The 12,218-nt window shown below is 35.6% G+C and overlaps 2 protein-coding genes across 2 annotated transcripts; one reads left to right on the forward strand and one right to left on the reverse strand.

Annotated features, from left to right (window-relative positions):
* Nucleotides 1,805–3,840, forward strand: LOC104733039 (protein PLASTID MOVEMENT IMPAIRED 15-like). Its single transcript, XM_010452659.2, is given in 2 exon segments — nucleotides 1,805–1,945; nucleotides 2,149–3,840. A coding segment is annotated over 1 exon segment (1,482 nt). The 5' UTR covers nucleotides 1,805–1,945; nucleotides 2,149–2,268; the 3' UTR covers nucleotides 3,751–3,840.
* Nucleotides 7,635–8,366, reverse strand: LOC109128045 (uncharacterized mitochondrial protein AtMg00810-like). Its single transcript, XM_019233724.1, has one exon. It carries the CDS (start codon nucleotides 8,364–8,366, stop codon nucleotides 7,635–7,637), a length of 732 nt encoding a protein of 243 aa, XP_019089269.1.

Consider the following 12,218-nt stretch of genomic DNA (forward strand, 5'->3'; position numbering starts at 1 on the left):
TTAGAAAACATCCAATATTTAACAATAAATACAATATAAAGTATAAATAATAATAAAATCATATGTACGTGGTGTACCACGGTTTAAAATCTAGTATCTCTTAACTTTAATACCATTGTTATCACCTTCTTCTTCATAGCTAATATCGGTTCTAGACATTAATTTCTTTTTAATGTTGGAGGTGTTAGGTTCGATCCCCTAATCTGCCAAAACGACTTTTAAAGTAAAGCAACTTGTAAACTAACAGGAAAATTCTAAACAAATATTTAATCCTACTAGTTTTTCCGTCAGTTGATTTAAGGGTATGGCTAAACTGGCAAAGTGAACTAAACTTATCTATTTAACTAGATATTCACCGCGGTACACAGCGGAGATATATTTTCGTTTAAAAACTAAAAAAAAAAATCTTTATTGATTATATTACATATATATATGTAAATAATATTTTTGTATTTGTTGAATTAACTATAATTATGTAGTGTATAATATCCATTTACTATATGGTGTGGTTTATTATATATATCTTTAATGTTCATTAAATTTTATTTAGTCAACAAATAAACTATTTTTTAAATTTTTCTATTTCATTTACAGTATAAAGATAATAGTATTACATAATATATTATAAATTTAAAATATATGAGTATAATATAATTTGTATTTGTATTATTTGTTGTTTTATTCCTATATTATGTAAGACTTTTGTATTTAGAGGTGTGCAAGTCGATTAATTGATTCTTATTATGTAACACATCAATTGATTCTTATTAGTATTGTTTGAAAATTTTAATATTAGTAATATATTAGCTTCTAAAAACAATTCAATGGAAAAAAAAGAAAAAAAAATTGGGCTCGTTCGGGCCCAAAAATAATTGTCTAATGTATAAATGAAATGGGCTTGGACCCTGATCTGTTAGTAATATTTAATTTTCAAACCCAATCCGTTTTTTATTTTTAAAAATTAACTCAATGGCAGTTTTATAAATAAGTGGCAAGTTCAGGATTTATTTTATAATTGTACTTGGAAAATGTATATATACTAGGATTTCACCCGCGGTACACCGCAGGACTAAATTATAAATTATTATATTTTAAATAATTTTTAATTTGTTTAATTTTCAAATTCTCAATTAATTAACTGTTGTCTAATTAATTTAGAATTTTTTTCTTCTTCTTACGTTTTATAAAGTTTATAATCCAATTACATTAAATTTATTATTAGATATAATATAAAATTTTAGATTTTTTTTGTTATCTAAAATTAAACATATGTATATGCCTATATAGTATGTTAGTATATATTTTTATGTGTATTTAATTTTTTTGTTTTGGAATTAAGAATGTGTTATAATATGTGTAATATTTTGTAGTACATATACTAAATAATTTATAAGTTAATGTTCAAAACTATGATTAAAAATCTATAGTATATATGAGATAAACTAGTAGTTCTAGTTTTGTAAATTTATTTAGGATAAGAAATCATGTTTTCAAAAAATAGAAATTTAATATTAATTAATTAAACAAAAAATAAATTAATAATTAATACTAATGGCATGATTGTAAATAAGTATGAGATTCAGGATTTATTTCATAAATGTATTAAAAAATGTATATATAGATTATTAAGTAAATGAAAACTTTGGCATTTAAATGATACTGTATTTCAAAGTTATTTAAACATCTCAAAGTATAGGTATTTTTAATTATTTTTTTCATAAAAAATACAATTTTTAAAAAGACCGAACCATAAAAATTAGTTTTCAAAAACAAACAAAAATAAATTTATTATGCGAAAACTACTTGTGTGATTAGTGTGTCCCAAGCCTCCCAGAAGAAACCAATCGTCATAAATTACTCAGAGGAATATCAAAATGATAAGAACAAATCTATCATCAGCTTCATCATCTCTACCAATCAGCAATCGTTTCTTTCTCACTCACCGGTACTTTTCCTTCAAACGACTTTTAGTTTTATTTATGCCCTTTTTGCCTAGAAATTTCGAATTTTGTGTTTGAAATATTTGTGGATTTTGTATTTATTTGAAGAATTGAGATGGGTTTGCTTCAAATGTGTCTGTAAGACTGTAATCCTCGTTTGGGTGATGTAAAGATTGAATCTTTTTTTTGATAAATTTCTTGTAAACAGTGCTCTTTCAGTTGTTGGAGGGGTCTGCACAAATCAAAAAGGGAACTTTTTGGTTACAAAGAGAGCAGAAGTAGTGGAGCTCACATTGGTTATTAGAGAGGTTGAATCGTGGTGCAGAGTATGGAAGCTTTGAGGATCGAGGAGAAGTATGTGGAAGTAATGAGAGTTTTGGAGGCTGTGAAAGAAGAAGTGAGTGAGGTGAAGCTTGATGTAGCATCTGTATTGGGAGAGAGAAGTGCAGCAATGAAAGAAGTTGAGGAATTGAGTTTAAAAACGGAAGAGGATTTGAGATTGTTGGAGAGTCTTAAGAAAGAAATCGAAGTGGCGAATGAGGAACATTTGATGGCTGAATTGGGAAAGGTCGAGGCTTTGAAGGAATGTGAGGAGATTGAAAGGCAGAGAGAAGAGAAAGCTAAAGAGGTTTTGGATTTGTTGGTCAAAAAGAATAAGAGAATCAAGGAAATGTTGGAAGAAGCTGAGAGAGCTAAAGGTATTGAGAAAGAGTTATTTGAGACGAGTTCAGATGTTGAGATGTTGCAAACACAGCTTGAGCTTGTCAAGAAGATGGAGAGGAGAGTTCATAGGAGAGATAATAGTATGTCGAGATCAAACCGCTCTTTTGAAAGAGGGAAGATTAATTTATCGGTTTTGAAAGAAGTAACAGAAGAGACTGAAATGAAAAAGGAAGAACTTGGTTCTGTTAATGCTGAGCTCTTTCGGGTTATGACGGTAATGGATGTCTTGAGGAATTAAGTTAGTCAAGTGAAAGACGAAGCATCTCGCCTAGATAGAGTCTTGAGGAAAGGTGATGTTAAGATTCAGAAACTCAACTCGAAGATAGTTATGGCGAAAACTAAGTTGGAAGCAGTATCGATCGCTGAGGAGAGAATTAGCTCACTTGCTTACAGTTTAGTTGGTTCTCTTGAGAAGTTAAAGAAAAACAGAAATGCTGCAAGGAAAGAGGAGGTTCTTCTCAAAAAGGAGAAGATGGTTACAAAGGCTGAAACACTGAAAGCCAAAGTTGATATAGACGAAATGGAAAAAGAATTGATTTCCAAGTTGGATGAGCATGAGGATGCGAAAACCGCAGAGGCTTTAGTGCTTGAGAGGCTTGAATCTCTTATAGAAGACACAATAAAGAGTCGAGAAATGGAGTCTGAGCATTGTGCAATGATCACAATCTCGAGGTTTGAGTACGAGTATTTGACTAAACATGCCTCTCAAGCAGAAGAAACCGCAGAGAAAAAAGTCGCAGCAGCAGAGGCATGGGTTGAAGCAGTCAAGGCTTGCACGAAAGCGGTTTTGATGAAGACGGAAACTTTGATCAGAGAGAGTGGAATGACGAAAGTGGAAGAAGAAAAAGAAGCGTTTAAGATGGAAAGGTCATTGTCAACGAAGAGATTGGTCGAGGATGAGATTCAGAAGTTTAAGCAGTGCCCTGAAGCCAAAAGCTATCTTTCTCCTAAACCAGTTGGAAAACTCACGCCAGTACAACGAGGGAAGCCAAGAAGATATTCACCTGCAGGGACTCCAACGTTCTTTGTAATCAAGAAGAAGAAGAGAGTTCCGAATTTGGCCAAGTTTTTAACCCGGAGAAGTTAAAGTAACAATCATTTTTTGACTTGTGAGAACAATTATATTTGTTAGATTTCCTAAGAAGTAAATCGATGAAATGTTTCATATTCTTGTTCAGTCTTGTGCATATGACCGTATCTAACAATGGACTAGACTCATTCTAGTAGCTCAACTGGCACTGGGACTGTGAACATGGAGTGTGTGCTTATTTTGACAGTGTGTTAGGATCTTTATATGATTTGTGTGTTCTAGATATATTCATGTCTTACAGTTGGCTATGTCAAAAAAGTTTTTAAGAGTCAAAGCAGTGCAGCTTATGAGAGAGAATAAACTTAAAAATTCAAAAAATCAAAATATTTTTCATTGTTTGCTAATTGTGTTATATTTGTGTTCTCAATAAAATTTGACATGTGTAAGCAAAAACTTAATTTATTAAGTATGTATATTAATCAATAAATAATAAATAACAATGTTAAAAAGGATAACATAAGTTATTTAACATAATTTTATTCAGATATAAATTGTATTTATCGTTGTAATATAAATTTTTAGTGTAAGTAAGTACACAAAACCTTGAAACAATAATGCATTTTAATAAAAAAAAATTCAATACATGATGTGTATTAGTATAGTTTTATATGTTTTAATGCATTTTAATAATATTTAGGATATTTTTGGACGTCTAAATATTAGTATAGTTTTAATGCATATAATAATATGAGAAAACTGAAAAAAAATATAAAAATGAGTTTGTAAAAATGAATTTTTGGTTAATTGATGAAAATTGACAAAAGTATTACTTATAAAATTATGAGATATAGAAGAATAATATTTAGGATATTTTTGGATTTCCAAAATTTTTGTGGATGTTAACTGGTTTTTTTACTGATTATTTTTATTGTTAACTTTAAAATACTAACCAATATACATATTATCTCATATGATGTTCATATTATTTTTGTTATTAAAAATTTAACTCTAATCATAAGAAGTGAATTATGGTTTTACGATCAAATAGATAGTTAAATGTGATAACTAAACTGAATGTCTAACAATGAAATTTATTATAGATTAAAAAATTTCAAATATTAATATGTATCATTTTAAAAAAAATTATTTAATAATATTAGTAATTTTTTAAATGTTTGATTTTATAATTTCAACACATGTATTTTTGTAATGCATATATGTCAATACATAAGATAATTCAAAATAAATTATAATTTATAGAAATGAATCTTCAGTTATTTGATGAGAATGTCTCTATATCTGTATATATGTTTTTATTTTATAAATTTCACTCATTTAAAATTGATTAAGACATTAGGTAAAATTAGTACTTACGAGGTAACAACATAACAAATAAATGTTGATTCAGTTTTTTTGCGAATTATATTTTGTTAATTTTTATTTGTATTTTCAATTCTTACTAAGAAATAAATTTGATATGATGTATTAATTGTGTTTGATATAAAATATTTTGTTCTTTGCATTAAAATAAAAAGTGTAATTAAACTTAAAATATGGTTTATTATGATGGTATAGATATTTAAATGGTACTCCCCGTCCTATAAGAGTTTTTGGGTAAATGCACAAAGATTAATAAACAATAAATATTATGTCATTTATAAAACTTCAACCGTTGACAAAAAAAAAAAACTTTGTAACATCCGCGAACCGAAATCCCAGTTTAGGGATTGCATCGGTCGATGCAAGGTTGGTTTTTCTGCGGACGAGTTAAGTTAAACGCTGCGTTTTGGGTTAGGAAAACTCTTAACTCGAGTTTTTGTCTCATTAGCCGTATTTAGCCACTTTTTGAGAGAAAACAAAAGAGAGAAAAGTTCCCTAAGTGTTCTTGAGTGTTCTTGGTGATTTCTGGAGATTTGAGGCTGTTCCTGTAGAGATCTGTAGCTGGGATCGTTGTAGGAGCTTCCTAGGAGCGTTGTTTTGCTTGTTTAAGGTTCATAATCTTCTTGGCAAAGGTAAGTGCATGACCATGGCTTATCTAAGCTAGAGATCTCTCTGATTTGCTTGTTATATGTTGTTAGGCTTGTTAGATTGATGTTTGGGACGTTAGGAAGCTTTCTTGTGGCTTGGGATCGAGTTTTGTGGTTGTAGGAACGAAGATCTGGCGAGAAGCTTCGGGGAAAACACGATGCTCGGCATTGCATCGGTCGATGCACTTTGTGCGTCGGTCGATGCAAGAGCGAGGACGGCGCGTAAAACCTACGATTTTCGTGTTATGTCGAGCATGCGTCGGTCGATGCAGTGCAAGTGTCGATCAATGCAAGTGCATCTAGCATCGGTCGATGCAACCTTGTGCCGGTCGATGCATCCCCATCTGGTGTCGGTCAATGCATGTTGGTGTCGGTCGATGCAGAGTCCTGGTTTGTTATTCCTGATTGTTGTTGATGGTTAGAGATGTCTCTATTGCTTGTGTGTATAGCCCAGTAGATGGGAGGATTGCCTTACTGAGTGTTTATAAAATACTCATGCATTGCAATTTGTGTTTGTGGTGCAGGTAAAAGCAAAGTGTGACCGTGGAATCAAGGCAATAAAGAGGAGGATGTTCTAGTGGTTCGCTTGGTTGTTTGGCTTATGTTAGTTTGCTAGAGCTGAGTCCTAGAATGTTGTTTAGGATTGCTGGTTCTCTGGTATATGTTGTTTGGATCATTAGTTTATGATTTGGAATTAATGTTGGTTATTGGATTATTATTGGTTATTTATTGGATATGTATATTGGTTATTTCTGCTGTTGATTGTGATTGTGGCTAGATGGCTAGTGGGTATGGGACCACTAGTTGTAGTTTATTTATTATATTATGTTTATATATTTATTATTTATTATTTTTTTTTTTAAAAAGGTTGGATCCTTTCAAACTTCAACCAATAGGAAAATATACCGCATAATTCAAATAGTCATAAATTAATATATTAATAAAAATTGTACATAGAAATTTGAAAAAATATTATAAAATAGAAAAAAAGCCTTAAAACTCTTAGATAATGGAACTGAGAGAGTATTAAAATGAAATTTGAGATGTTCATATTCAATATTAAAATGTTACAAGATAAAATCTAAAAACATGTATATTACTACTTAATTATTTTTAATATTTTTTTAATTTTTTACTCACATAATAACGCAGGCTTTATCTAATAAATTTATAAAATACATATAAAAATAGTAAAACTATATTTAGGATTATGTAATTATCAGAGCGGATATCCGCCTATTTAAATTATAGGTATTTATGATTTACTTCGCTTTTGATAATAATCAATTTTGAACCAAATCGAATCGAATAACAGATAGAAGCAAATCTAACGAATATAGCCATTACAACATGCTTACAAAACTTCTTGCAAAAATGGACGTAGTCTACTGGTTATAGTTTGGTTTAAGCGACCAAAATGCAAGCTTGGCCACTTAGGATTGCCACCGTGAACGGTGGAAGTCGGGTAACACGATTTTTTTGTGTCTTTCATTTTCCAAAAGGGTAATCTCTCATATACGCTTTCTACATTGCACTAACGGATTCAAAGAATAATATAAACAGAGGTTCATGTTCATAATCACAGCCCAATATCTAAGAAATAACAATGGAGGATCTTGGATCATCATCTCCTTTTGGAGCTCCACATTGTCCATCACCATCTTCTTTAGATCATTGAAATCCTCTAATAGTTGGTTCTGTTTGCTTTCAACCATCCTAATCTCCTCTAGAAGAGTAACAATATGGTAGGCGTCAAAGTTGATCTTCTCATTAATTTTTACAAGAGTATATACACAATCCCAAAGAACTCTAGAGAATATTCTAGACTTGAGGACCAAGACTCTTTACAATAAGATATATAAAATAAGTGAAGATATTTATAGATATTTATACAATGGTCCCTAATACTCCCCCTCAAGTTAGCGCATGAAGATCCCGAATGCCCAACTTGCGCAAAAGATAAGAAAATGGTGGACCGCCAAGAGACTTAGTGAAAATATCAGCAACCTGGTTGGAAGTGTGTATCTTGAAGGTCGCAATAAGCCCAGCCTTGAGTGCGTCTCGTACAAAATGGCAATCTGCATCAATGTGCTTAGTACGCTCATGAAAAAAAGGGTTTGCTGCAATATGTAGAGCAGCTTGATTATCACAGAAAAGTGGTATAGCAGTATCATGTCGAACCCCAAAGTAGGATAGAAGTTCATGTTCCCACTTCAATTCACCAGTCGTGTAACGCATCGCCCGATACTCTGCTTCAGCAGAAGAGAGTGAAACTGTCTTTTGCTTCTTTATTTTCCACGCAATAGGAGACCCACCTAGAAGTATAACATAACCAGACAATGAGCGGCGAGTACGAGGACAGGTCTGATAGTCAGCATCACAATAAGAAGAGAGTGTAAGATCAGTATTAGCAGTCAACAAAATCCCTTGTCCAGGACAGCCTTTAAGATAGTGAACCACCCGAAGTGCTGCTTCCCAATGTTTGACCTGCGGTTTCTTGAGAAACTGTGCAAGAATATGAATAACATAAGTAAGATCAGGACATGTAACCGTGAGATACACTAAGCGTCCGACAAGACGACGATATCGCCCTGGATCAGCATATGGACCTTCTTCAATGACTTGCAACCGATGATTCTCTTCCATTGGTGTCTCAAATGGCTGGGAGGCTAACAGTCCACATTTGTTGATAATATCCAAAGTATATGTGCGCTGAGACAAATAGATACCCCGCGGAGATCTCGCAACCTCAATACCCAGAAATTATTTAAGATGACCCAAATCTTTCATTTTAAAACATTCACTCAAATACTCCTTAAACCGAGAAATAGTTCTTGAATCATTGCCACCAATAGACAGATCATCAACATAGACTAAAACGTATAGCCTCACATCTCCAGTTCTAAGTAAAATAATGAGTAATCAGGATATGTCTGAACAAAACCATACTCGAGTAAAGCATTTGTTAGTTTGGCAAACCAACATCGCGGTGCCTGGCGCAATCCGTACAAAGACTTACGAAGGCGTAAAACTTTATTTGGACCCGATCCTCGATAACCTGGAGGTAATGTCATGTAGACCTCTTCCTCTAAGTCACCATGAAGAAATGCATTGTGAACATCCATTTGATGCACCTCCCAATTCTTTGCAGCCACCACTTTAAGAAACACTCGAATCGTAGTCATCTTGGCACATGAGCAAGTTTCTTCATAATCTTTCCCTGCAATTTGTTGATCCCCTCGAATAACCAGACGTACTTTATAGTTTTCGATAGAACCATCAGAACGATGCTTAATGGTGTAAACCCAACGACACCCAAGTGCTTTTTTCCCGGGGGAAGATCAGTTTCATACCATGTATTAAGCAATTCAAGAGCATCAACCCCAAAACCCATTGCCTCGCACCAAACCTTAATTTGAACAGCTTCAGCGTATGTCTTTGGTGCCACTGCAGCAGTAACTGCCGCAAGAAAAGCCCTGTGCTTATCCGAAAAACGATCACATGTAACATTGTTGGAAATCGGATAGAGGACCGTACCTGGAGGTGAAGATGCTGAAGTGGGAGTGTGTGGTGAGGGGTCAGTTATACATTGTGTTGTGTTCAGAATATAGTCATTCAACTTAACTGAAGGTTGCTTACGACGTTTTCCAATTCCCAATTCTGGTTGTACATCAGAAACCAACACAGGTTGGTTAATCTCCCCCTGAGATCGAGCAGTCTCCCCCTTAGATTGATCAATCTCCCCCTTAGATTGATCTGTCTCCCCCTGAGATGGATTAGTCTCCCCCTGAGATCGATCAGTCTCCCCCTGAGATCGATCAGTCTCCCCCTTAGATCGATCAGTCTCTGTATCCAATGGTAAAGGTGGAACCACTAGTGGATCGACCGATCGTGGTGTGAGATCGGTCGGTCCATCATCTTCTGCACTTTTATCCACAATCAACGATTCATGCGGATCGGTCGATCCGGCAGGAGGATCGATCGATCCTTCCTTGTCAAAACTCACAAAATCATCTTCACGCACATCCTCTATCACTGTGGCATGTGGCGGAGCTGTAGGTGACTCTCTTGATACTGCAAATGGAAATACATGTTCATGGAAGATAACGTCGCGAGATACAAAATATTCCTCCTTCTCGATATCAAAGACTCGCCATCCTTTCTGACCATATGGATACCCCACAAACACACACTTGCGACCCCGTTCTCCAAACTTATCCTTATCACGTGACTTGTTATGAGCAAAACATAAGCATCCAAACACCTTGAGACGATCAAACAGAGGTGCCGATCCATATAGTAATTCATAAGAAGTTTTCCCATGAACGATAGTAGATGGCGTTTGATTGATCAAATGTGCAGCCGCCATAACACATTCTCCCCAAAATCGAATTGGTAAGCTTGCTTGAAACATGAGAGATCGAGACACGTTCAAGATATGACGGTGCTTGCGCTCGACACGACTATTTTGCTGAGGCGTATAAACACAAGATGTTTGGTGAAGAATTTCTTCATTCTCAAAAAATCCCCTTAAGCACATAAATTCAGATCCATTGTCACTCCGCACCACACAAACCTTTTTGTCAAATTGTCTAGCAACTATAGTACAAAATTTCTTAATAGAATCTGCTACTTCACGTTTTTTGTGAAGAAGATAAATCCAAACAGCTCGGGAGAAGTCATCTACGATAGTAAGGAAGTATGCGGCCCCCGAAGAGGAAAGAGTACGATAAGGGCCCCAAACATCACAATGAATCAAATCAAATAACTCGGCAGCTTTATTAGAACTTTCATGAAAACAATCACGAGTTTGTTTAGCTCGAAAACATACGTCACAAATGACTTCTGACTCCACAATTTTTCCAACATCAACAGAACCAAATAAAAACGATAAAACCCTACTAGATGGATGTCCTAAACGGCAATGCCATAAGTCTCTTGCTCCTAAACTGGATGCTGCATGAGCTTGAGTCCCCATAACACCTCGAAAAACATAGACCCCTCCATACTCTTCACCGCCAATCAGCATCTTCGAAGTACGGTCCTGCAACACACATTAATCTTCAGTAAACATCATTGAACCTTTTGTCAATTTAAGTAACTTAGCAACAGATATCAAAGAGCATTGCAATTGTGGGGGATATAAAACTCCCTGAAGCCACAAATCTCCCCCTAAACAAATATCCCCTTGTTTAACGGCAATTGCTCTATCACCATCTGGTAATCCAATCGAGCATGAATATATTACAAACATTGCTCAAAAGGTCCAGCTTCCATGTCATGTGGTGAGAAGCTCATGTGTCGATAATAAAATCTACATTATCTTTCTTACCAGTCAGTTTGTCAACAGAATCTTGCTTAGTTGTGTTGACGAACTGTCCAACCGCGCTCCACTGGTCATCTGTCAGTTGTGGGAAAGCACTCCGATCAAGCTCCACTTTCATATTCCCAACATAAGCTGCTTGAACAGCATTCGGCTGTGGTGCTTGTATGGCATTCGCACGACCTCCATTGCCTCTTCCACGACCAGAGGCTCCAAACGCTCCACCACCACGACCAAATCTCCCGCGAGCACCACCTCCTCTGCCGCGTTCACCAAATTCACGCCCTCTCTCTCCCCACTATTCGGGATAGCCTTTCAACTGGAAACAATCGGCTTGTGCATGCCCATACTTCCCACAATGAGTACATGTTACATCCTTTTCACGAAAAGGTTCACCGTAAGGACGACTGCAACGTGATCAAGCTGCCACCGAGAACCCGACGACATCTGCGGTGTTTGTCTCTCTATTTTTTATCACCGTTTGTTGTCTCTCCTCCCGGATGATACGTTGATAAACTTGAGAAAGCTTAGGTAGAGGTTCTAAGCTCGTAATTGTAGAATGTACTGTTCCAAAACGAGCATCATCCAAGCCGTTGAGAAACATGTTAAGTCTCTCTTCATCCCGATCCTCTTCCAGTTGAGCAGCCAATTCCCCAAATGTATATGTCCGAATTGGCTTATATATGGCCAATTCATCCCACATCTTTTTGAGCTTCCCAAAATATACCATTACGGCATCCCCTCCTTGTCGACAATTCGCCAAGGCTGCCCGAATTTCACCTATCTGTGGTCTGTTTCCTGCAGAAAACTGCAGTTGCAAGTCATCCCAAAGAACCTTTGCTTCATCAACCATGGAAACAGAGGTTCTAAGCGTGGGTTCAATAGTATTCATGAGCCACGCCACCACCATTGAGTTTACGACCTCCCATTGCTCTATCTCCTCTTCCGTCAACGGCTTGGTGAAAGAGCCATCGATGAATCCAAACTTTCTCTTCGTCCGCAAGGCGTTCCGCACATGCTTGGACCAATCTTCATAGTTCTCTCCCCTTAGCTGCACCGTTGTGATTAGATTCCCCAGTCCGTCAGATGGATGAAGGTACATCGGTGAGAGTGTAGCCTTATCCACCGCCGTGTTTTGTCCCCACTTGCACCGCCTTTCGCGAGTGCGATTTGTT

The sequence above is a fragment of the Camelina sativa genome, chromosome 12 (assembly GCF_000633955.1).
Source record: "Camelina sativa cultivar DH55 chromosome 12, Cs, whole genome shotgun sequence".
NCBI classification, from domain to species: Eukaryota; Viridiplantae; Streptophyta; class Magnoliopsida; order Brassicales; family Brassicaceae; genus Camelina; species Camelina sativa.

Excerpts from the sequence above, each read along its gene's own strand:
- LOC109128045 (XM_019233724.1), bottom strand. The coding sequence starts at position 8,366 with ATGGAAGAGAATCATCGGTTGCAAGTCATTGAAGAAGGTCCATATGCT.